At 37.1% G+C, this 27,748-nt stretch overlaps 1 protein-coding gene across 42 annotated transcripts in view; it reads right to left on the bottom strand.

Moving 5' to 3' along the window:
• Positions 1 to 27,748, bottom strand: part of NRXN3 (neurexin 3) — a 1,515,532-nt gene that overhangs the window by 326,555 nt on the left and 1,161,229 nt on the right. For all 42 annotated transcript variants that reach the window (XR_012494578.2, XR_012494579.2, XM_074327130.2 and 39 more), the window contains one exon: positions 13,865 to 14,046. Coding sequence is in view for 40 of the 42 variants with exons in the window: in XM_074327130.2 (XP_074183231.2) it covers positions 13,865 to 14,046 (182 nt within the window). In the remaining 2 variants the exon portion in view is untranslated. The remainder of the gene's footprint in view (positions 1 to 13,864; positions 14,047 to 27,748) is intronic.

Below are 27,748 nucleotides of genomic sequence, written 5' to 3'. Positions count from 1 at the left end.
ACACACACACACACACACACACTTTTTCTGCTGTGAAACAAACTAGTCTGTGTCAATCCTGTGATCTTGGCCTCCCCAAAATGTCACTTTGCACACAAAACCTTCTGACCAGCTCGTGTCACGTACGACCAAGTACAAAGACTCTGACATAGTCTCACTATTTTTGAATATCAGTTGTTCTCATGGAAGGGACATGAGAGCTCAATTTGCATTCTTGAAAGAGAAATTTGGTTTTCCCACTAGGGTTGGAGTTCATATCATAGGAGACTCCTTTGTTAATATACGATTTATACCAAATGTTCACTTTTAACAAAGAAGCAATTTGTGGAACCACAGGGAAAACCTTTATATCATCTATGTTCTTTCTCATTGAACATACAAAGTGTTGTTTTTTGTTGTCTTTCTCAAACATTGATAGCAATTTATAAAGAAAGTGCTAATGATGAGTTCCCAGTTCCCAAAGGGGATCTATTACGATATGATGAATACCCAATTTTGGATAAAACACATTCAACTGCGCTTTGGAGAATCATTGTAAACTCATGTTTTTTGAATCTCTGTAAAGACCTAGCTCAAATAAAAGATCAAGATTTAGAGAACTGAAAAAGACTTCTATGGTTTTCCCCAGAGCTGACTAACTGTGTCTGCATTTCAGTGCAATGTTTGCATGTGTTTAATGCACACACACAGCTTGAAGGAGGAAGCGCACACCCTGTGTTTTGCAGTGTTTGGGTGTGAACCAAAGGGAAACATGTGGTTCCATTCTGTCTCCTGTAGCATTCAGTTAAATGAAGGGGAAAACTAATTTGTCCTGATACTGTCACCATAGGGGGTGATCTTGTAAATGATTGGGGTTGGAGAGGGGATGTTCTAGGTCAATATGTACACATGACAGTTTAGGTAGGTAGGCTTGGAAAGTATACCAGAAATGGTGTGGTCTGTCTCCCAGAGAAGGTGGGTTTTCATCTGGTTGATTTTTTTTTTTTTTCTCTGTTAGCGCCATGTGGATGCCTCTAGCTATTTTCTGTCTGTGATATACAGATGGATGTTCTGAAGGAATCTTGCACAATTACAAAATGAAACAATAGTCATTTGACCACAGTTATTTCAAAGAAAAAGGAACAGAAATCGAGGGTGAAGATGTTATTCTTTTTTTGTTTCCTTTTGGCATTGAAAACAAACTAGAGTGGCCAATATGGTGGTTGCAGTGGGACCCCCCCTCCCCCGCAGCTAGTGAGAAGGCTCTTTGCTCTTCCTTTGATTATAAGGGTAAGAGGTTCAAATGGAGATTTGAGAAGTAGACAAAAGTACAAAGATGGAAATAAACGTTTGGTGGGAATTTGCCAATTTGTTAATAAGTTAAGTAATGAAATACACATGACATCGGGTTTTCACAGAGTTCTGCAGAACTCAGGTTCTTGACTACTGGTACCTCAGGAGGACTTGCTTCCTAGGACGTGAGCTCCACAGGACTGGGAGTTTGTCTATCTCATTCACTCTGTATCTCCACCCTCTAGAACGTACCTGACACGTGTGACGAATTAGTCGAAAAAAATTAATGAATAAACTGTTTTTCACTAAAGTAGGTTACTAATCTTTACCTGCCTGGCGAATTTTAACTTGGGCTTTCTATTGCTCCTACATACCTCTCATCTAAAGCTAACTTGGTCGTGTTATACTTCTTGCTTTATGCCGCTGTACATATTTCCCAATGAACCTCAGGGAGATTTTAGTCTTTTTTATAAAAGCATCTGTGTTTTGTGAATAGTTGAAGATCCTCACACATTGTGCATTGTGTTCTAGGAAACACCTCACAACAAACTAAATTTCCTCTTCACTCTTTAGTATTGAATTTAATACTTTTCTGCTTAGCCATGCAATGAAACCAGCTCCAGAATTGCTGGTCTAGGTAGCAAACATGAAAGCCTGCTAACCTGAGGCATTAGCCATCAAGTGAGGGGCAACTTGACTGGAAGCTGCTCCCATTTCAAGAGACGTGATTTCCAGTGTCAAGGTCTACCTTCCAAGTTTTTATTATACTCTGCCACTAGATATTAGAAGCTGACACACCAGTGGATGACAGTCCACGGCTGCTGAGAAGACACCCATATTTGGTTTTAAATTATAAATACAAAAATTGAAATACTGACTGTAGAGAGACTAAATGTGTTTCTGTATTACTTGAGATAATTTAGGGTTTCCAAGCATGAATATTTGAAGAATTCTAATAGGACATTTATCACACACTGAAATATGATAATAAACTTACCCAATAATTTCTGCTCAGATATACTGCATTTGAAAGCATATTTGTTGATATTTTGGAACAAAAGTTACCTTGGAACCTATTAGCCCACCATATTGCATTTAAAACCGAAGTTTAGTTTCCAAGCCCATTTTACATAAGGGTGTTTAAGAAAGCCGTTTGGGCAAAACTGGGTGTCTTAATGCGCTGAGACAAACAAATACTGGAAAGCAATAAAGTGTAATGTAAAATAAAACATTTCTTTGAATCTAAAAAGACAGTGACTCAATTCCAATTATTTGCTCTACCTTAGCCAAATTGGTGTGCTCTATCCCTCTGTTTGTGCGAACAAGTCTTACTGTGGATTTTGTTTTTTTAACTGTGAATTTTAAAAATATCACAGGTCCTGCTAAAATCACCATACCGCATGTGGCCTCAATATTGAACAGGTAATTATAGACAGCAGTACATATGACATTAGAATTAAACATACCAATATTTTAGTCCTTTTTCCTTCCCTTAACTCCATGAACAAATGGTTACTTAATTCTGAGTCTTTGTGTCTTAATCTCTAAAATAGAGGTAATTCTACCAATTTGGCAGTGTCAGTATTATGAGAACTAAATAAGTTGATATATACAAAGTGATTACCACACTCCCTGGACAGTGAATAAAACAACTACAGAAGTGAGGACAAAAATATAATCTGGCTAGAATATGTGCTTGTAGCCATGAAAAGTCAATCAGTAGTGTTTGTAAAAAGGTTTAGTAACCTAAGTACTGCAATTTGCATTTAAGAAAGGGCTGGATAATTTGATGACTATTAGTAACATTTGGAACTATCCAAGGTAAAATAATGATACAGGTAATCAGATTTCATGCTTCACTGCACATGGTGATCTCTGGGATCAGAGGATTTATTCTTTGGGGAACTGTAACGGGACCTTAAATCCAAACTGCCTCCCTCAAAGAAACACTCCAAGGAGTGAGGTGATAGGTCTGAAGACATATACCAGATAAAAGCATCCTTTGAGGCCCACAGCAGCTCATGGCATCTGGCAGTTGGGCCATCCACATTTTGGCTCTGATCTTCTATTTGTCTTGTTGCTAACCCTTCTGTTGACAATTACAAGCACTTTAGCATCTCTGAGGTCCTCATTTCCAGGTCTCCAACCACAACCTCTTAGGCACCAAGAGCTTTGCTGGGTAGTAGGCATCCAATATTATTATAAAAACAATCTTATTAACTATGTAGGTCTTTCAATGGTAACAGGACACATGCACATGCATTCTCTCATTTGATCTTCCCCACAATACGAGGAGGTTGGCAGAACAGTATCAATATCTTCACAATTTACATAACTGCGAGTCGATGACAGAGCTAGGACTAGACCCTGAGTCTTCTGGCTCTGAGTAGTAATGCCCATGACAGCAACCAAGGGAAGAAATGCAGAAGGACTAACGAGAAGACTGGAATGACAAAGACTATATGCCACAATGAATAACAGTAAATACAAAGAAGACATCCCCACAAAATCATTTCTAATACAAGAGGTATGACCAAAGGTACGAAAAAAAACAACTGTGGTGCTACTTGTATTTGAAAACCCCTTTTCATCCTTTTGGCTTCTGTAAAACTTCACTACCTACGTTCTCCCTAACCCTCTAGCCTTTTCTTTTTAACTTGCTTCCTTTTCCTCCTTCATCTTGTAAATAAATAAATATATATATATATATATATATATATATATATATATATATATATATATATATATAGAGAGAGAGAGAGAGAGAGAGAGAGAGAGAGAGAGAGAGATTTTTTACAAGATGAAGGAGGAATATATATATATATATATATATATATATATATATATATATATATATATATTCTAAATTCCTACTAATTTATCTCCCCAGAGATCTTATCTATTCTCTGAGCTTCCGTTGTCAGGCTGGAAAGTTTTAAGTTCCTACCTCTATTCTGTAGCTCTCATCTGAATTCATCACACATTTCCAATTAGAAATCTCTACAGATTGACTCTTGGATGCCTTATGTTTTGCATCACAAAAGTCAAACTCTGACCTTACCCCAAAGTATGCTTTTTTTTCAATATGTCCTTGTTTTGTTGCTGTTAATGAAATCATAACCTTCCCATTCTAGACATTCCTTACTTCTCTCCTCATCCATCCAACCAGCTGGCAACATGTGATGATTCTGTCTCTGAAATATTCTTTTGTTTCATTCTCATTACCCTTCTATTATGATCATCATCGAATAAGTCCTTTAAAATGTTTTTCCTGGACCACTTAAACAATAACCTGCTATCTATTTTCCTTGAACCCAACGAAAAATATTCTTTCGCAGAGCCAAAATAATCTTCCTAAAAATGAATCTTTGGGCATTTCATCTTCTGCTGAAAAACTTTCAATGTCTTATTGCTTTCAGAAGCAATCTATCAGTATGGCATTTAGGTCATCCTCACTACAGGCCTAACGTATCTGGAAAGAAAAAAATAAACAAACCTAAAATTATAACTATCATTAGTTTTACATCTACTGTGAATCAGATACTCATTAAGCATTTTCACATATATTGTTATAAACCTTCACACAGATTTGCAAGATGTGTGGCATTATTGTCATTATGTTCATTTATAGAGCAGTCAAATAATTCATCCAGGGTCATAGAGCTGATTGGAAGCAGAGCTAGATCTTAAATCACAGACCACTTGCCTCGAAAACATGCGCTCTTTCTGCTATCCAATACTGTCTGCCTTTTCCCTGAAGCCATTTATTCTGGTCAAACTGAACACCTCCCTACTTTGAGAATACAGCCTGTGTTTTTGTTTTTTGAGGTTATACTCATACTGGCATCTTCATCTGGCACGTTCCTTCAATGTCTAACCTTCCCTGTATATGATCATTTCTGTAATCTTTACCAACAATGATATTCTTGTCTTCCTTGGGAAATAGCCAAATGCTTCCCTAAAACTAAGTCCTATGTACAATTTTTACTTCCATCCTTTACGTTAAATTTCTTTACATCTCCAACAACTCCAAATAAATTGGTGTTCCATAAATATGTGCTGAATTCCAATTATCACCACTACACTTCCTGCTCTGAGATCTTCATTAGGAGCATAATGGTAATTAAGAGTCAGAACAGGAGTTGAAGGTCTTCCCAGCCATTTATTAGCAGCGCTGTCTCGGGAAAATTCTTAGCTTCCTTAAACATTAGTTCCCTCATTGACAAAGTAAGGATATTAATGGTGACTACCTCACTGAGTTGTTGTGAGCTCACAGCAAGGTACTGTAAACAAAGTTCTTATACAGTGTCTTGCACCTGGTACTTTGTCAATCAATACTAGTGGTAAGTGATAGTAGTAATGTCAGATGATCTCTTAAGATACAGTTCTAAGTAACTGTAGGAAAAAAAAGATCATCTATGCCATTAAATTACCTGCCATTTTAAAATGGAGTGGAAAAATAAACTGAATTAAAAGAGGTTAGCTTGAGGGATCAAGAATAAAACATGAGATTTAATTGCCAATCATCTCCTGTTATCCTGAGTGTGAACTGACTGTAGGATGAAGGTTAGCTTGGTCGATCAACAAGGCTTATCTAAATGTCTTTAAGTGATTCTAGGCTCCAAAGGTGACATCTCTGGCTAGCAAACGACAGGTCTGGCTGTCAGACCTATCTTTGAGGCTAATGCAGTCATACAGTTCCCTCTGCCATCTATCAGGGAAACACTAACAAGTTAAAACAGCAGCAGTGACAGCATCGGGATCTAAGCATATGATGCTATGGGGTGGGTGGCTAATGAATTCTCCCGTCAATACGGTGAGCTTCTACGCCTTCTGAATGCAGCCGGGGATCGAAAATTCATCATCTGTAGCTTCAGGGAGTCAGTGAGTTATTTCTTGCCCTGTTGCACTGAACAATACCCCAGAAGTAATGACTAGTAACAGTATAAGTGGTGGGTCAATGAGATAACTCATCCACCCAATGGTGTTAAGGTAGGCTTGCTATTAAATCATATGAACGAAAGCGCTGATTTGCTGGTGCCTAGAGTTTACTCTGTCTGCTGCACTTTAGGTTCATATGTCTAAAAAGCCTCTGCTATTGAGAGTTTATTCAGCTGTTTGATAACTGTTGTCATCGAGGATACATGACCCTGGCTTTAAATCAGTAGCATCCTGACTCCTCCTTAGAATTTTACATCACTTAAGTTGAAATCTCAGAGGTCTTGATGAAAGTTTATTCATTATTTAGGAAAATCTATTGTGTTCTCTGACTTAAAAAAAATGTTAACTGAAGAAAAGTACCAACGATATTAAAAGCTATCCATGATTGAAAGCTCACTATATGCCAGGAGTTATGTAAGAGTTTTATATACATCATCTCATAATGTGTAAAAAAACCTGATTTCTCACATTTTAATTACAGGTCTTTCCAGTCTGTTAGCTCTAGGTAAGTAAGCCAAGGTTGATCACAGCATCCCCAAAATGTAGCACTTTGTCCACCATGTAAAAAAAACACTCGGTTTATGTGTAATGAACGACACTCATAAGCTAAATTCTCTTAATCCCAACTTTTCTAAATTCACATTGTGTATGCATTGAGGATTCTGAAACACTGACTGTCATCGATTAATAGTCAAAGGTATCACTAGTGTAAATGATAAAAGAGAAGGATACAGCCTTTTGGCCTCTGCTTCTTATAATTGTCTACCAGCCGTACAAAATTTTCTGCACACTGTCAAACCCATTTTCACGCTGGCATTATTGTATGTTTTACTGGCACTCAATCTGGCTGTACCCACATTAAGACCTTGTTTCTAACAATGACTCTTGGCGGCTCTATTAATCCCCAAGTATAGGGCCAAACCTTTTATGTCTTTGTTGGGTGCCTAGGGTGGGTCTCAAACCGCTTCCATCCATGCCCGCCTGGAAAAGTCCTGCTGTCCCGTTGCTGCCACTTGTTATTGTTTAGTTCTCCTTCTTCTCCCCCTTCCCTTCTTCTTTTGGAAGAAGGGATGTTCCCATTTGCCATGGTTCATACCATTGAAGAAGGGAGTTCAGGGAAGGATGGATAACACTTTTCCTGGTGAGTATAGAGCCCTTTGGCACATTACACTAAAGCGCAGTAGAGGCAGGATGCGTCACCTTGTCACACTGTTTACAGACATGATGTCCTGCAGTGAGACACCAGGAAGCTGCCAAAGTCAGATGGACGTGCGATCTTCACCTAACCAGGCTTTTCTCAGATGGCACTGGGCTCTTCACTGTGTGCTAACCGGACACTCCACAAGTCTCAACTATGAATCTAATTCATTCACAAAATTTGCTTTTGATCAGATAAAACAGGATTTTTTTTTTTTCAGAAACAATCCCAAAATACTTTTAAAAATACTTAGAATGAGATTCTACTTTTAATTTTGAAACATATTCTTCCTTTCACTATTTTTTTTTTTCTCTAATGAAGTCATCACCTCCTGGATATTACATAAAGCAAACTAACTTTCTACATTTGTATAGTCCTTTGCTGACAACAACTTCTACATACTTTATTTCACTTGAATCTCAGGAAAACCCTGTGACATAAGAATTTTTTTGTGCCCATTTAGAAGAAGAGGAAGGGTTGTCTTGTTCAAAATCAAATAGCTAACTGGATACTGACAGAAATGAGACTCAAATGCAGAATTTCCATTTCCAAGTAAGCCCATTTTCCCACTATGGCACGTTACCTCCCAAAACCAAGTGTGGGATCAAAGTAAACAGATTTAGATAGAAAAAGCTTGGGAATGATAGAGATCTGAGGGAACACATACCAACTCCCATGCAGGCAGCTGCCTCTGGTCCAGCTTACATAAGCAGTCACTTCATCAAATCCCCACTTCCACTCCCTTCTCCCACCTTCTCCAACTCTGCCGGATGGAACGGCTAAGCTGGAAGCTGCATAGACGATCCCCAGCAAGCCCTCTCCACAGAAGTAGCTAATGATCTGGAAAAGCTCCTAAGCCCAGAAAACCCAAAGAGGCCTTTTTCACTAAGAACAAATAGCACTGAAAGGAAATACAGAGCAACCTGCAGGGCACAGCACTCTGTGGGAAACGAAATTGCTTCTGTTGGACACCTTTGTTGTTTTCTGGTTCTTTCCCTTTTTACTTGCTTTACCAGTCTGAAAAATGCCAACATTCCTCTGTACAACTCTGCAGATTCCCCCAAATCCAGTTCCTGAATCCAATCCAGTTCTGCCACTGGCCAAATCCAGAGCCGAATCTTAGCTAGCAGCCACCTCACCTCACGGAAGACTAACCCAGCACATGGTGACAGTTTGCTGTAGATATCCCACACTGGGATGGCCCAATGAAGCTCCCAGGCCAGCAACTTATAGGTGCGATAGATGTGACCAACAGACCATTTATCATTTTCAGCTCTGCCCCCCCTTAATCTCCAGGAGTCTCTTCAAATGCTATAAATTATGGGAAAACAATACTATACAAACCGAACTTAATAAATATACAACTTCCTCAAATATGACACCGAGAGAATCCTACCAGTCTTTTTTGGGGGGCTCCCTTTTGGAAAGGGAACATTTTGCACCTTATGAGAAGGTGGTGAGTCTGAACAGCAGTCCTTCGTCTGCTCCTACTTTGTTTTATATAAGTGATCCACATTGTAAGCCAGGAGGGAAACCACTGGGGAAGGTTATAGATTCTTATCAAACAAAACAGATGCCCTAACACATACATTTTCACTGTTCCTGAAAGGCTCATAATTAAAAAATGAATCCAAGAGGATTTATTGTAAATTACACACAGGGAGGAAGAAATTAATAAGAAGTCTTTTTTACACTCTGCCGTAACTACATAAAGAAAAGCTAATTGCTGCCCAATTCTCCCTGACCTTCAATGTTGTAAGTGGTGAACAGGGGTTGTCAAGAGTTTCATAACAGCGATAATAGCAAGCCCTCCATGGTAATCCCTTCTCTGTTCCTATTCAGTTTTTTTCCCTATTGTATAAATGAAGGTGCCTATAACATGACACAGATCCATAGAGATTTGACGTAGGGTCAATAGGCAGGTGTCACTTGTAAGTAATAGATGCTTCTCTCCAAATAGTGAGCAGATTAATTTCTCAACAATAGATTTCAGTGGAGGAAACATATTTGAAGTACTAATTTTTAAAAATCCCTCGTCCTTAAGTTACCCGCCTTCCACAGAATTTCACTCCATGCACACATACATCAACAAAGATCTTTTTGCCTTTGTCACACACATTTATCCATGATTTCATTAACATCATCATTCATAATTGATACCGAAAATAGAGCATTAAGTAATATGCACCCCAAACGATGCATATTTGAAGCAAACAGTAGGCTAATATGAAGCAAACAGTTGCTAAATTTTTCAGTCTCTTGGCCTTCTCTGATCTTTTCTTTAATGGTCTAATTCTTGTCTTGTTCGACACTTATTATCAAAGCCTATTGAACCATCATGAGACCCAGATGAGAAGGAAGGCTTAAGGTTTAAAACAAACTAGCAAAAGGAAGAAGAGCCTCTGTTCCTTTGTCCAGAATTACAGACAATGTGAGCAAACTGGGAAATGAGGAAAACTATGTATATAGTACCTGCCCAGCTCTGTCTTGGGGCCCCCCTTTGTTTGTATCAATTCTTTACCTTACAGCACCAAGGCCTTCATTCTGTGTAAGCTCTCGCCACATACTCCTGCCATCCCCCAAAATGTTGGATGTCCCCAAATTAGTCATGCTAATTTCTCCTCCTTTCTCTCCAACACTACAAACAAAACTCAAAATCTATTACAGCAGCACACCTTAGCCTGGTGTGAGAAGGTTCACAACGAAACCGACTACTTTAAACCTATCAGTTAATGATTGAAAGGCCTCCAGTGGGTGATGAGCTTAAGAAGACATCTAATTTCCAAAAGAGTTGTCAATGTGTGGGGATTTCATGATGACGAAGGAAAAGAAACGGGAAAGCTCAAGTGTGTGAGTAGTGTGTAGCCCAGAGCCAGTGTAATAAATATGTAACATATATCTGTCCACAGAGTCTTATTTCTGCACAGGTAGCAGACATGACTAGTGGAAGCCAGAACTCCTGCCTGCTGGATTCACCTGCTGTGCTCACAGATCTTTCCGATGAGACGTGAGAGAGTGAGAGGCACTGAGAACCACAGGCAAGATGAAACCTGTTTGCCATTACTGCTCTGGGGACTCCACTGAAGGCAGGGCTCTTCTAGAATGTGTGTTCAGCTCCGGACCATACTCCCTAGGGTTTTTGGAAGGGCACTATCTCTTCCTTCAAATAACCTAACTCGGGGGTAAAAAAGGCTATTCCAACGGCAGCAGTACTGCTGCTCAAAATATTTAAAGAATTCCTGGGAATTGCCTTCAGCACCAGTTTATAAAACAAACTCTCAATCTCTCTCTCTCTCTCTCTCTCTCTCTCTCTCTCTCTCTCTCTCTCTCTCTCTCACACACACACACACACACACACACACACACACACACACGCTTGCTGATTTCAGAGTTTATATTTTGTTTTTTGAGCAACTTACTGGCTTGACAACCAATCAGAAGTAGTACCAAAGTACTCTTGGTTATTTCCACAACTAACACCCACACTGGAAGAATGAAGCTTTCTTTGCCCACATGTGAACTCTTGCTGAGCACACCTGCAAACAGACCTGCCTGTCTTCCCAGGCCCACTTCTTTCTCCCCCCCCCCCCCCCCCCCAGTCCCTGGGATTTACCCTGCTCTGATCTCCTCTCCATGTCTGCCATAACTTTTTCTTTTTGTTTCCCCAGTGGGTTTCTCTTCTCTTAGGTGAATCTCTTCCATTTCATTAGGGGAGATGAAATCTTTCATCTCTTGCCCAACCCTTTCCACTTTCACTAACGGCTTCTTAAATTCTTTTCTCTTTGAGTCGTTTTCTTCAGTGCAAGGAAACAACAGCACTTGATAAACAAATTCACGTTTTACAGATTGTGAAAGTCATATAAAAGCATCATAGTAAGTATATATGGCTTCATTCTCCTGATGCATCTGTGTTAATGTCCAAAACAAGAGGCTGGTTTTGTAATCAAGCCTTTTGATATTCCACTTGGATTTCTTTGTTCCCACGTGTGGTTAGGAACCTTCCCTTTGCCCCACCCACTCTGGTCGCAGTTTTTAATCACATATGTGTTCTTTACATCTCTATGAGGAAGTTTGAGCCTAAGGAAGCGGTCAGCTAATTATACAGCCTGCGGCCTGTTTGTATAAATACATTTTTATTGAAATACAGTTACACACAATTTTTATCTCTGGTAGACACCAGATATAATCCACCAGGGAATGAAAAATGGTTTGGAATTCCTAGACCAATGAAGTGGCCCCACGCTCAAGATGGCCACAAACGTTTTGGGTCATTCCAGAACGATGTGGTTTCTCCACATCATAGGGACGGTCTCTCTTCCTTTTCTCTAAAAAGATCAGATGCTATTCTTTTCTAACCTAAGTTTTGAAGGTCAATCTGTTGGGATTTCTAGAATGTTTCAACAATGGCAGCCTCACGGGAATAAGTCCATAGTACGTAAGGCGGGTTCTTCACATTTTGAAGTAAAATTTCTTGTATGTCTTGCTTTTAAAAATGTTAAAATGGAATGCTATGGTTCCTCCTAGAAGTTCCCAGGAAGCTTATGTCCATTTTATAAATAGGTGCCAACTTCAAGTCAACTCAGAAAATAAGAAGAAGTTTCTCGGTAGAGTGGAGATGCTCTACGAAACACAAATGGGAGAAATGGACAAACTGGGAGAACATTATCTGACTCAAAAAAGATGCTCATGGCTGTGCCAAATCATATTTTTCTTACTAAGTCACACTGAACAGGAAAGGGAGATAAATCACCACAAAAATGCAAGTGAGCTGGTAATAATCGCCTAGTTATAGATGCCATGAAATAGTCATTAAGTGATATGCAGCATAAATCTCCCAGAGTTGTGTAAATTATGGTGGTTCTTAGAGGCCAAATAAAGATAAACTGCACTAAGTATGACTGCCTTTCTCTGTGCTCCTTGGCGTGGCTTTGTAAAGTGCTTCAGCGCAGGCTCATAGTACCATATGGTTCCTGAAACATCTGAGAAGGCATTAATGGCTCACAACTCTATTCAAGACCCCTCTTTCACATTTTGAAGGTGATCACTTCTAACCAGTCCTTCCCTGCACTCCTTAGCAGGGTCTTGTCCTGTTCTGGCTCCCTCTGACTCCGGTGTCAGGGGGAGCCAGCTCAAGCCTTACACTCCAAGCTGCTCTGGTTTCCAAGGCACGTTGGAAGAGCAGATGCCAGAGACGGACACTACTGTAAGGGTTGAGTTTGCTGCTTGTGTCGGCCAGGCAGCCCCCTCCATTCCAGAGACTAGCAATGATACCTGCTTTTCTCCTCAGACCAGCACATTAGCAAAACTCAGATTCAAAGATCCCCAGCAAATGTCCTTTTCCTCCTTTTTGGAGGTTGGTGGTAATCCCCAGTTGATCTTCCCTCTAAAACTGCTTTTTCTCCCTGCTATTTAAACCGAATTCTTATTGCTCCAAATTAAATCCATTCTTCCTAGCCTTGTCATTGCTGACTAATGAGAACAATTCTTCTCTTGGCTCTTGGTGGCTGCACTTTGGGTACTTACGGATGAGAATCATATCCTTCTTTAGCCTACTTTCTTAACTGCAGACTGCACAGGCAATAAAATGGGCTAATTGTTGCTATAAAAATATTTTCGATCCTCATAACGAAGTAATTTTTTTCCTCCAAATCATTTTAATTTCTTAGACTTGCACTGTGTTTTTAATGATCTGCAGTAATGAAGGGTGCAGTCCTTTGGGGCTTATATACACAAGCAAAATGTTGACTATGCAACACACGTGAGTACACCAACCCTTGCTCATGGTGCCGTTCCCTTTTGCCCCGCCCACCTGGCCTCAGTTTTTATCACGTTCTCTTTACATCTCTAAGAGGAAGTGTTCAGCCTAGGGCAGCGTCACCAAAGTACAGCCTGCAGCCTGTCTTAATACGTGCATTTTTATTGGAATCCAGGCATATATACCTTTTAAAAATCAATTGCCTATAGCTGCTTTCACAATACAATGGAAGCGTTGAGTAGCTCTGACAGAAACTGTGAGGCCTGCAAAGACCAAAATATTTACTGTCTGGCCCTTTACAGAGAAACGTTGCCAACCTCCAGCCTAGGAGATCATTAACATTCAAGCAGGTTAAGGTGAACCCCACCAGGTAAATCTCTTATTTACACCTAAGCAGTCGGCTAAGTGTTTGTGACAGACCAAACCACACAGGGAAGGAGTCTGGGCGGGAAGAGCTTGTAATTTTTTATTCCTGAGGCACCTGATGGGCATTATGGTTCACATCTGATGGGGAGATTGAGGCTTACCACACAGACCCCCCATGCCCTCCTTGGATACGGCTCCAACACATGTAGACAATTTTTATAAGCCTGTGTCCCTTTGCCGTGTCTTTCTACAATGTTCTGCTGTATTTATCTGGCTCCCCAACTCTGACCACCAGGAAGGGAAGAAAATCCAGGCCAAGGCCTGGTACTCACTATGTGAAGCTGGAGGAAGTCACCGAGGCCCGGGGCACTGTCAATACGAACCAAGATGCCATCCTTCACAGTGGTGCTGAAGCCCACGGCCAGGCGGTCAGAGCGTGTGCTGGGCCTGTCGTTGGCTGGCCAGGTGTAGAGGATGAGGCCTCCACTCTTCCCAAAGATGTACGTAGCGCCAGCTGCAAAAGCAAGGAGAGAGGAAGCCATCAGGGACTGTCTTGCATCTTGCCAGCTGTAGACACACTGTTGAGACTCTGTACAGACAGCTGTGGAGAGGAAACGGTCCCCACATGGTGGTATTTGGTTACAGAGAGGGATGGTATCCAAAGCCTTTAAAGGCGGCTGTCACCCCAAATTAAAGATGCAGGCAAAATGAATTAATAACAAAGCAGATGTTAGCAAGAGGCATTCCTAACATCTTCAGTTCCTGCTGCAGAGGGAAAATGACATGCTATGTCTGAGAGCTTTGGTACATGTGACAAACTTTTCCATCTCCCTTAATAGTGGGATGAATTTCCCGTCTCGGCCTCTATAGGCCTGAGATAGAAAACTAGTCCCCCCATGTCTTAGCTATGAGAATATTCTCATCAGTGGAGCCAGAAACAGTTCCAGAGACAACCTCACAAAACTGAAGGTAACGCGGAAGTCCAAAACCATCATTCCTTTCATGCCTGTACTTATACCACCCCACAGACAAGAAAGCTGTAGACTAAGAAAATCAATTTATGTGATTAAAAGCATTTCTCTATTATGTTGCTATAAAAAGGGTGATAAAAATTAATTACAGGGGTCTTTTAAAATTTAACTTCATTTTTTTCCCTAGCAGTCATGTTTATCTGTATTATATACCAGCTTCCATCTCCTTTTCCAAACTAAATTACAAAAAGAATAGGAGATGGGGCGGGGGGGGATCTCAGTATAATGAATTTGGAATATGACAAGTGGTATTTTCAATTATAACTAGTGGGTTTATCAGTATTTTTGCTACTATTTACTATTGTTACTTGTGTTTGTACTATTATTTACAAACTCAAGGGTTAGTAAAAATATATTAATTTTAAAATACTTATAAAACAAGCAGAAGAAAAATAAAGAAAACATTCGCATCTCATGTATTCAAAAAGTCTATTAAAAAAACAAACAAACAAGTTTTTAAATGTGAATTTGGGAAAAAAGCATTTAGATTTGGTAGCCGGAATAGCTACACTATTGCAGCTTCTATGGTCTTCTGTATGTTACCGATAGTGAGTACTTCCATATGTTACTTATCTCAAGTTCAGAGAACATTTGGCACCAGATTGTCTTGAGTGTTTCCCATTGAATATAGTCCAATCCTTGAAAGTATTTTAAAACAACATTAGACAAGCATTTGATTATTTTGAGCGTTTACTAAAAGTCTCAAGCACTGGTCCACATTTAGTTTACAGGGAATATTTGAATTACGTTGTTTGAAGAACAAAAGGGTTGTGCAGCTTGTTTAGAAATAATAGAGTAAAGTGCTATAGGGCTAGATATAGAAGAATGTCATATGTCATCCTTTTTCTAAGCACTAAGCCACATTATATTCTGAGATATAAATCTAATTTGTCCTTTTTGAAAGGTCACTGTCTAGTTGCTCCAATATGCTGTTTGTATATTAGATGTAACATACATTATTTTCCTTTTATGAATTTCTTAATCCTTAGTGGATGGTATCTGAAAAGCACTCCACAGTCATCTGGAAAATTTGGGATTGTGGTATAGAAAGTGTATAGTCAATACTATATGCAAAATAATGTTTGCTTCTCACTATCCACAAACACCCTCAAAGCTTCTTAAAATTAGAAATGTGAATATAATGATTTATCCTTGCTATCTCTCCATCTGTGAAGAATGTTACTAATTCCCTTTCTGTAGATGATTACAAATGTCATTCACCACTCCTTTTACTCTTTATTTGGAAAACTGAAGGCTACTCAGTGATTAATGTATAGAACCACCAAAAATGCAAATCAGTCTGTGACATTTTGTGGCAATTTATAAAATCGTACCCTATTCTATCCTAAATATATAGTTGATTCTGCCAGAGAAATAAATCCATACTCTATCAGGATACAATTTTGTCACTAGGAAAAGAACAAGTCAAAAGTTGGTAACAGTGGCCTATATGCGTGATGCTTCACAGTGGGCAAAACCTTTTCAAATTCATTAGTTTGATCTTCCCAGTAGCTCCATGGTCTATCTCATTTGTTAACACTGTCTGGAAACAGAGACCCAGATATCGGACTTAAGTAACTGGTGCCTTCTTTGAGTCTCCAGCTTAACCTTCCTGCCTCCAAAAGCCTAGCTTCACCATATGCCAATCATAGCTTAATATAATTACATAATAAAATATACCAACGATGCAAAGTTCACTGCACTTCATTCTTTTCACCTCTTCTCATGAGACCACAGTGGAATGAAAACAAAGCCATAGCCCCCAAATCTGGCCTACTTTACAAACCTTCTACTCTGCTTATATTCCTCATCCACTGCCCTGTTCAGTAATTCTCAATATAAAGAATATAAAGAGGAAGAGCATTTTAAAAAATAAAGTGCAGATATATAGTGGTTAGGAGATCACCATGGCTTTAATTTTTAAATGAACAAAGACTGAAACCTCACTAGGACAACATTAGGGTTAAGTAAATATAACATCTGATTTAAAAGTTATTTTTATTGCTTCTGTTATTCTGAATTTAGGATATCACTATGTTAGATAATTCTAACTTTGTAGGTAGAAAGGTCATAAAAAATACAAAGTCCTTAGCATATGACTTATTCTGCTATGTAGAAATAAATATTAAAATATGTACTCTTGACACTTGTAAGGGTGAATAAAGACGCTGAATGTTCTCACAGTCCAATGTTGGTTTTAAAGGAAGTTAATAGTTACAACTTTCTATTCTGATAACCTGTCATAGTTTTTTTTTCTCTCCTTAAGTTAGCTTTACTATCTTGCATGGTTTTTAAAGATAAATACAAGATTTCATTAAATTTTAATATAGAATGCCTAGAGTCCCAAAGGGAACATGGAATTATTTTGGTTTACATTTTCAAATTAAAAAGTTAATTTTGTTGTTTTTAAGTGTGAATTACAAGTCAATTTTTTGGGACTATCCCAGGAACTATAAGAAGCCTCTTAATCCATTAAATATTTTCATTTCGAAGCCATGCAATATCCCATCACATGCTTTGTCCCCTGAGCCTAGTAGTTCGGATTCCTGGTTTCTCACTGTACTTAGTATGCTGGTGCTAAAATCATATTATATTTATTAATAATCAGAACCATGTAAAAAGTTCCTGCTTGCTAGCAAAAGTGATCAATTCAACTGAAGAAAAAATTACAATGGTGGCATTTTGGCCATCTAACATTGCAGGATTTTCAATTTTGAAAGCAGCTGAGGCTGCTTTGCGAGTTCTAACCAATGCAGTACATTAGTAATGAAATCTCCTCACTGTCATCACTAACCAAGATGAAGTGAATACACTCCATCTTCAAATAGTTAACAAGTATGATGTGTTATTTAACACAGAGCTTTTTTTTTTTTTGTCTCAAAAGCACCAAAAAAAAAAAAAAAAATGGGTTTGGCTTATTTTTTTTTTATAATTGGCTAGCTATTTACTGGGATGGGGCTTATGGTGAGTTGGGCAGAGCTGGATGTGCAGGTATGAATATTTATGCATTGCTGTGATTTCTATGTGTGGGGTTGATGGGGAAGAAAAGGGTAGAACAGTCTCCACTGAAATCATGAAGGATTCCTGGGAAGCAGTTTAATGCAGTTATACAATAAGCCAATTAAGTAGATGACCTATGATTTCTCAAGGAGAATGAAGGATAACATTTTTTCTAGTCTACACGATTCTCCAACAAATAGTTCTTAAATGTGTGGTGAATAATACTGATTATTTTCCTAGCATTTAATTTAATTGTTGATGGCAACTCAATTTTTCCTTGTTTAGGACCATTTGGATAATTATTGTTATCGTTGTTTTGACTTATGAACCTCCTGGCCTTGCCATCATGACATTATTTCTATTTCTATTCTCATATCCAAATAGCATATTACTTATTTGGGAGATTACCTACAGGAATAGAATCATGATCCTGTTCAAGGTTCATAGTAGATACAAAAACAACATATACATGCAGATGTGTATACATGTACCTACGCACGCATGTGTGTGTATAAAACAAGGAATGTTTAGTAATAAAATACAATAGTCTACATGAAATTAATTTATTATATTCCCCATCAAATAATTAAAGATAAAATGGTTCCGGAAAAGTATTTAAGTATAATACGGTTGTATATTCGTGATTTAAAAAAGCAAATCACCTTTCCCTGAAAGAATTTTCAGTTGGTGCCAAAATGAAACAAGTTTGGAAGCACCTCCTAAAGCAAACCTGAGAGAGTTACATTTAAAGAGAACTAAATAATTTACCTGTGGACACGTGTCACAGGTAGAATAATAAGTAATAAAGTAAGTATGAGTCTCCATGTGCAAACCACCTGGTAGGTAAGCTAGTATAAGAAACCATATGTCAAACTCCTACTCTAGTGATCTGTGAACGTTGCCTCAGAACTTAGTATAAAAGTTCATGACATGAAAGTATACACCTGCCTTCCTCTATTATTTCAGCTTCCTATTCCTTATTTCTATTTTATGACTCTTTTATCACTTATTCACATTTGTGTTCTTTACCGGAAATTGATAAATCCTTTTGAAAAATAAGTGGACTATCAATGACATAAACTATAGTATGCCAGTAGAGGTAGTTTTTACTATCAAAACTGTCTTGTATTCATATCAATTACTATATAGCTAATAAAACCAAAATGGGAGGACTTTGAAACTGATCTTTATCTCCTCTAGCAAATGGAGGCATAAAGCTCAGGGAACTCGTAATGACCGATGGCCGTAAGAATACAGTTTCTAGAGTTAGTTGGTTACATGGTCCGCCCCACACACACCCATGGATGCTTTGGGCTGTTCATAATAGAAGGGCCTTATATTTCCATAGCATTGAATGATTTCCAAATTGCTTCCTCTGAGAGTACCTCATTTGATGCCTCTTCCCCCAGTACCCACTAAAGTATTAATGGCAAATATTTTTGTTACTATGTTAGTGAAAAAAGAAAATGGAGGTTCAAAGAGATTAAACAACTTGATCTGGTGTTAAGTGGTGAGCTAACAGCAGAAACAGATCCCTTTCTTGACTTTGCCCTCTTCTCCCTTCAGCAGGCTGTCCTGCTGACCCAGGAGAGGAAGCTTCCCTCAGGAATCCCTGAAAACAAAGAATTCCACAGAGAGGAGTGGAGGGTGAACAACAGATGGAAATCTGCAACAACAAAACCTCTGTGTTCCAAAGGGAGCCACTAGGGAGTACAAGGGAAGTGATAAGTGATAAGTGATTTTACAAACAGCATGGCCATGTATTTATGGAACGGATGGTTTATTATCATCTGTTTTGCCTACTCTGAATTTTTTAAAATAAACACCAAAACCGATGATAAAGTAGCTTTAAATAAAGCAAAATTAAAGGGACTGAACATTAAGAAAGAAATTTCATCAATTTTAAAGAACATCCTTTATCTTTAGCAAAGAAATGATCAAATGTACTGCTCAGCTAACTGAAAAACTGACATTGCCTGAGAGTTAATTATATCACCTGGGAGAGCCAAACCCATTTCTTAAACAAGCCTCAGGCAAGGTGAGGACTTCCTCCATATGGGGCAATTCCTTCCTCTCTCTTGAAGAAAGAATGATTTTAAAACAAGCAAACAAAAAAAACAACAAAAGATTTATGCAATCTGATGAGAAACTAGAGTATGAACACACAATGTGATGTATATATGATGTATTACAGTATTGTACACTTGAAACCCATGTAATTTTACTAACCATTGTCACCCCAATAAATTTTAATTAAAACAAAACAAAAAACAAAAAACCAAAAAAAAAAAAGAAAGAAAGAAAGCATTAAGCCAGAAAAACAATCGGCAACATTTCAGAACATGTCCTAGGATTCTGGAAGACAGACGTGAACTCACAAACTTCCAGCAGAACCAACGTTGGTTCAGTTTCGTATAAAATCTGCTCGGTAATATTGGAATTGAAACTGGTGCACAGAGTGAAGCTCTTATATACTGTACTCAATGTTAAAGGTTCCATAGGAGCTGGTGGGAAAAAATAGAAAACCAGTAATATTCTACTAACCCAATTTCTTATGTGTGTAACATCAAGTTCACCATTATTTAATTCTGGGGGTAAATATCATTAAAAAGAACCATTCTTCATGTATAATTATATGTCATGTGCAAACTCTGTTCTTGCAATTATGCTTGTTTGGACCTTTTAACAGGAATGTTATCATGGATTTTCCAGGGAGTCTGAAGAGGAATTAAAAAGTATGCTATTTCTAATCTAATACTAAATACTGAGATGGCTCACTGCTGTGATTCCTTATATACACCTATACGACACCAAAGTTTGAGTAAAATAAAAACAGACTTTTAGGACAGAAAAGGGGCGGCAGGTTAAACCTGACAAGGTCAGGAGACTGAAAATAACCACATAAGACAGTATGAACATAAAAAAATAAAAATCGTAACTAAGGTGGTCCATGGAGGGAAGTCACATCTTTAACCTGAGGCTTCTTTCATACAATCTTCACCTTAAGTAAGCTTGTCTATTGTCTTTTTGCACCTAGGATGACATCCTTGGAATGTCAGTAATCCTTTTTTCCATACCAAAGCCTGAAACTACTGAATCCCTCATTATTATTCTTGTTCCTTGATTGACATCTCTGTGTGAACTATTAACTATCCTGTACCCACCTATGTAAAAGAAGTACCTGTCTCTCCAATTTACTTTTATCCAATCCCAGAGATTTCCCCACTTTGCTTTCTCCCACCCCTTAATCTACCAACAATGGATTTCATGTAACCCTCCTCTAATATATAAAATAAGCTGCAAAACCACCATTTTCTGGAGCATTTTCTCAATTCATTGAGATTTTGCTTCCCAGCAATTGTCATCAGTTTGACCCAAATAAACTCTTATAAAGTTTCTCGTATTTTTCATTGGCCCATATATTCTGGGCACATTCAGGAGTGCTTACACACACATCATGACCCTTTCTGAGTCTTAGAGGTAATGACATTTTCAGAGACACATTACATCAGAAAACATTTTAAAAAGTTATTTTTATTCACCTTCAGGATTCTTCCACAGGAAAAAAAAAGTTGATTAATGATAAAGAATATGATGCTTCTTCCACATTGAAATTGATCCAGAAATAAAGCTTCCAGGGACACATTTAAATTCCTTCCCCCTTGCTTAAAAGAACTATATCATAAGCTCACTATTTCTCCTTTGAAGTAAATATTTCTTTCACAAACCTTGGGTCGTGCTTAACAATGCTAATTGTAATATTAATATTAACACTGATATTAATACTCATACTAGCTATATGTGTAAATAATTTATTATATATTATAGTATATAGCACAATATTTCAAATTCCTGTATCTTTTACTTTAGATATTGTTGCCATATCAAGGTACTACAGATTGCGTGGTTTACCAACAGAAATTGATGTCCTCACAATTCAGGAGGCTAGAATTGCAAGATCAAAGTGTCAGCAGGGTTGGTTTCTTCTAAGGCCTCTCTCACTGGCTGGTAAATGGCTGTCTTCTTCCTGTGTCCTCACATGGCCTACCCTCTTTACTTATCAGTGTCCTAATTTTCTTTTTTTATAGGGACACCAGTCATATTGGATTAGAGCCCACCATAATGACCTCATTTTAACTTAATTACCTCTTTGTTGACCCTGTCTCCAAATACAGTTACATTCTGAGGTACTGGGAATAATGACTACAATATATGAATTTTGGGGTGCACATATCAGCCTATAGCAGTCACTCTTCCAGGTTTAAAGACGAGGGAAGCTATAGAATGCAATAAAATATCTTGCCCAAGATCTAGTAGATCAGGAATTTAATCCAGATCTGTCTAACTTAATAGACTACTTTCTTTCATTATATCAAACTGGGTCCCTAATATGCTTACCTTTTACCTTTACCTATGTACCTGTGCGGCGATAGGGATGATGATGATTGAGAAAAGAACAATGGCTTTCTACCATGTTGGAAAACAAATAAACAAACAAACAACAAACAAAATAGGAACTCAGTTCCCTCACAGTGGAAATGGCAGTATAGGGCTGATCATTTTATCTTATTTAAATGACAGTGGTTTAATATGAAGTTTCTCCCTGTGAAGTGTATAAAGCAAGGTCAGACAACATGTGGCTCCTGATTTATGACATTGCACCCATAAAATGCTAAATTCTGAAGAGTAGACTTTATGATGAGGTTTATTTCAGAGATTACCTCATAGCCAACTTAATTTAACTTTCATAACCAAGCTAGTTACTTGTATAGCAAAATAAGTCCTAGGAAATTGAACAGTACTCAGGTTTAAGAAAATCATAAATATTAACTTTTATTGTCAAACAAAATGAAAATCCAGAACCCTGGTGTACCATGAGCCGCTGGAAGACACGGCTATTTAATTCACCTCTCTACCAACACTGAATGCTCAGGAAATAAGTGCTGTTGAATTAATCAATAAAACTTGGCTCAACTATACTTTCATACCTTCACACTGTCATTCAGACATCTGCCCTTTAATCCATCTCAGCTTTTCCTCATTTTGTCTCAATGTGGAAATATTTTAGGGTCCACAATATCTCCTATGATGAAATAGAACACAACTCCCAATTTATAAAAGAAATCTAACCACAAAGACATTTGAATATTTTTCTTAGGTGAGTTTTTGGCAGGCTCAGATAATAAAATCACACCCATCTTTAGTCAAATTGTTTTATGTTTCCCCTCAGTTCCTAAATCACATCGCAAACTGCCTTTAGTTATCTGTATCTATATTTACATCTACATCTATATATCTTAGATTTAACCTAACAAGAATATATAGTAGAAAAGCAATGCAATATATTTAAGAATAGTAGTTATTCTATTTTACAGAGCATTAACTAAGTGCATAGGCCATATATACATTTGTCTTTAGGCAAAATAGAAATGAATGAAAATAAAAATAAAAATGATCATTTTATAATTACTCATCAGCCATTTCTGTAGCTTTTTTTTTTTTGAAACTCATTCCATCTGATAATATGGAATTTATTATCCATGTTAAAAAAAGGATAATAATATGATTAGGATAAAAGAAAGGTCTGGAGCACATTCGTCTGCCGCCTTTTTTTCCCTCCTTTTATTCCACAGATTTGAAATACCTTCTCTGATAAGAGCAATTGGGAGATATCTAAGTACTGAATATTCTCTGAAAAAGAAAAACAAATGAAAAGTTGTTGCTTATTTCCAGTGCTTTGATTTAAATGCTGGATATATAGAGGCTTCGCACTTCTAAGGGGCCAGGGGCTATAATACAAATGACTTTGGTAGATTTGTGACTCTAATTCATAAAACATGATTTTCTTGGAAAAGTTGGCTAATATTTGTAAGGGAGATGACTCTTGCTTCTATGACATGCATATCTCTTTATCATAAAACACATGTCAGAATTAGGCAAAAGGAAGAAACTTTATCATGACCCAGTCTTCTATTTTATAACACTCATTTAGGTTTACTGTGCCTCAGTTTCCCCATGATTAAGAAGGTTATAATACCTCTCTTACCTACTCATTTCAAAGAGTTTGAATAAAGATCAAAATAGCTACCATGTACACCACATAGAATTCTAGAACTAGTTTAGTATTTCCCTTGTACGGCGTTCACCTAAACATGACGGGATTCCAAAGGTTTTTGTACCTGCAGGAGACTTTCGTTATTATACGTGCCAGTACATCTTCCCTCTTTATCTTGAAAAATTAAGCCCCTCCCCATTAAAATGACCATTTTCTCCCATACCAGTCATGTGATTTGAATAGAAATTGTCAACCTATACATACACATATAGCTGATTGGCTATGATGTAAAAATTAACGCAGGTTGAACCAATCAGAACACTTCACTGAATTTTTTATAATCTGGACCCAGAGAAATACTCCATCAGCTCCTCTCTGTTGACAAAGTTATGCACACAGCTGCCATGGTTACATTTTCTATTGTGGGAAAGAAGTGTGAGAAAACAAACCCTGGCTCAGTGAAGTCAAACTGTTGAGTCAAGAGTAGAACACAATGAAAATCTTATCAATTTTTGAGTACTTGGTTTTAATGGTCCATGTTGTGAAGTTACACCTTTGTCTTTCTTATATAAAATTCTCAATAGCTACCTTGTTTAGTCTAAGCTAGTTCAAATTTTGTTCTTTCACAACCAGAAGAGTCCTGGATAGTAAAGAACCCCTGGAAACTATCACAGTGCCTGGAACAAATAGGGACACAAGAAGTGCTTGTTAAATGAATTGGCAACAAATGACCAACATGATTAAGTGATAAATCACCCAAGCATTTCACCTAAGAAGCACATTCAATAATTTATATACGTATCAAATTGTAGTGCTTGTAAAACTGATCATGTTCTTGTTGACAAAGAAATTCTTAATATTTTCCATAATTAGGTTATTTAAAACACTATATATGTATATATGCATATATTATATATATATAATGTAGTTTATATAATTATATATTATATAATATAACAATTATGAAAATATATTATATACGAGGTATTACAATTAAGTTCACGAATTTGTTGCAATGATGTTGCTAACCTTTTTTGATATCAGAGGGATTATTCCTTATGAATTTGTACCAACTGGACAAACAGTTAACCAAGTTTACTATTTGGAAGTGCTGAAAGGCTGCACTGAACTTTTTCACCAACAATTCATGGCTCTTGCATCATGACAATGAACCAGCTCACACAGCACTGTCTGTGAGGGAGTTTTTAGCCAGTAAACAAGTAACTGCATTGGAACACCCTCCCTACTCACCTGATCTGGCCTCAATGACTTCTTTCTTTATCCAAAGATAAAGGAAATATTGAAAGACATTAGGATGACATTCAGGACATCAAGGGTAATACAACTATGTCATATGACCATTCCAGAAAGAGTTCCAAAATTGCTTTGATGGGTGGACTAGGCGCTGGCATTGGTGCATAGCTTCCCAAGGGGAGTACTTTGAAGGTGACCATAGTGATATTCAGTAATGAGGTATGTAGCACTTTTTCTAGGATGAGTTCGCGAACTTAATTGTCTGATCTCGTGCATACATATACCAGGGGTGCCAAAAAAAATGTATACACATGACTTGTATTCATCTTTTGTATCAGTATATACTGAGTATTACAATTTTAATAGTTTTTTCCTTTCTTAAAATATGTATACATTTTTTGGCACCTTCTGTATGTACATACACACATAGAGAGATTCAAAATCCCAATGCTTAGAATATTTTTTTCAAAAAAAACAATAGCTTCTTTTAATAATTGTAATTACCAGGTTGAAAGGAAAAGGAGACATCTCAAACACAATAACAAAATCTATCTTGAAATAATTAAAAAAAATAATTCAAGATATTTCAAAAAAAATATCTTGAAATAATTCAACAAGAAAGCTACATAAAGAAAAGCTATATAAAGGAAACGATAACTTTTAGAGGACATAAAACAAGTCCAGATACACAGAGATAGATATGATGTTATTGGACAGGGAAAATATGAATATATCAATGAGCATGTTAATCTTTAAGGCACCTCTAAATAGAATCTCAGTTTCTTTTGAAGTTCCTAAAGAAAAATAAATGTGTAAGATTTGCCGAGAAAATGTTAAAAGAATAAAAAAAGGAAACTTGCTTTAAAGTAGACTTTAAAATTTAATAAAAAGTGATTATAGTCAAAATAATCTATTCTAGAGGAAAAACAGAGTACTCATTTAGTAAAAATTAAATGCAATGGTATATAAATGTCAAAAAATGTCAAGTATCCTCTATGTACTAAAGAACACTGTATATATAATGCAATACGATAAGTGTGATAGTAGAGATACGTTCAAAGTCAGATGGGAAGCCCTAGGGGAGGGTGACCAGCATTAATAAAAACTTGTACCACATATGATTTTATATATATCATTATATATCTCTCTCAATAAGTATTGTGAGACATATGTGTGTGTGTGTGTGTGTGTGTGTATAAATATATATATATATATATATATATATATATATATATATATATATATATGTATGTATCTCACAATAAGTTTAGTTAACATTCATCACCTCACATATTTATAAATTTATTTTCTTATGATGAGAACTTTTAAGATTTACTTTCTTAGCAACTTTCAAATATACAGTGCAGTATTGCTAACTATAATTACCATGCTGTACATTATATTTCCAGAAGTTACTTATCTTATAACTGGAAGTTTGAACCTTTGATCACCTTCATTCATTTTCTCTACCACCCCTATGCCCAGCCTCTGGCAACCACCAATCTTTCCTATTACTATGAGTTTTACTATTATGTTTATATTCTGCATGTTAGTGATAACAATATGTTATATACCTTAAAATATTATAATGTTATATGTCAATTATATCTCAATAAAACCAGAAAAATACTAACCTTGTGAAAAATAAAATATGTCAAAAAATAAAAAGGGGCTGTATTGAGTCTTGGAGTAAAGAAATATTTACCTGATTTTAAAGAAGAGGAAAGACATTCTACTTGGAGACCATGGAGAGAGATGAGAGAGAACCTCAGGAGCTTTGGGAAGACAAACATTATCATTTCTTTTGGGTGGTATGTAGGCTGAAGAGGTGAGAATAGCAAAAACAGGTCTGAAAAATAAGCTAGTAGTAGCTGTGCAGAGTACTGACTGCCATATAAAGTAGTTTGAACATTAGTAGACAAACTAGTATCTTAGTGGACAAGGCAGTGTTTTCCTTATAGTTTTTTGTTTGTTTGTTTTTAAGTAACAGAAATATTTCAAGGATTACATCGAAAATAAACAACTTTTTCCATAATTTTTTAACTTCTGAAACATGTCACCTTTAATTAGGATAGTATAGTCACTCCAATATTAATTTTTGAAGAATGATTTTACTATTTAAAAAGTTTGAAAATGACTACTTCAGTCAGTAGAAAAGCATATTTTTATCTATGTTTGATGAAAATAACTCTGACTGAGATGTGGAAGACAGAAAGAGACAAAAGTGTGTCCATATGGATTGATGGAGGCCATTGCTATAGCCCGGACATGAAAGGCAGGAGCTGAGACTGGGTCAATGAGAGTGAGAAATGACAGACAGGAGTGGATGCTAAAGATGTGAAGGGTAAAATTACTTGGTGATGCATTTAATACTTGGGGAAGGAGAAAAGGAGGAATTCACATTGATTCAGAGTTTTCAAGTTTGGGCAAATAAAATTATAGATAAAAAAAGAAGCACAGCTTAGGGCATGAAAGTGGTAAGTTCAATTTTGGAGTTATTGAGTTTTGTGTGCCTGTACAATAATGGTCCAAGGGTTCAGTGAGAACTGCAGGACTAGAAAGCATCCGTGCCATGGCATTAAGCCCGACATGAGACTGTGCTATTATGTCACCATAGAAGGCACCCAGATCCTGCTCAGCTATTTCCAAATACATATTATTTGGCATTGGGAGGACCTGAAAGATTATGCAAATTGATTTGCTAAAATAATAGCCATTGAATATATGTATATAGCTATTTTCCTTTCTCTCTGGTCTCCACTTATAGAAACACATAGTTTTGCATGGTATTGTAATCATAATGCTTATATAATTTTGCATCCTGGTTCTTTTATAGTATTTGAACTTCTCTCTATCTGATTAGATTTGTCATTTTA

Source organism: Rhinolophus sinicus, chromosome 3, assembly GCF_057876585.1.
Source record: "Rhinolophus sinicus isolate RSI-liver-muscle chromosome 3, RSI-T2T, whole genome shotgun sequence".
NCBI classification, from domain to species: domain Eukaryota; kingdom Metazoa; phylum Chordata; class Mammalia; order Chiroptera; family Rhinolophidae; genus Rhinolophus; species Rhinolophus sinicus.
Note: the sequence above shows the minus strand (reverse complement) of the source record. Positions and strands in the feature narration are given on the sequence as shown.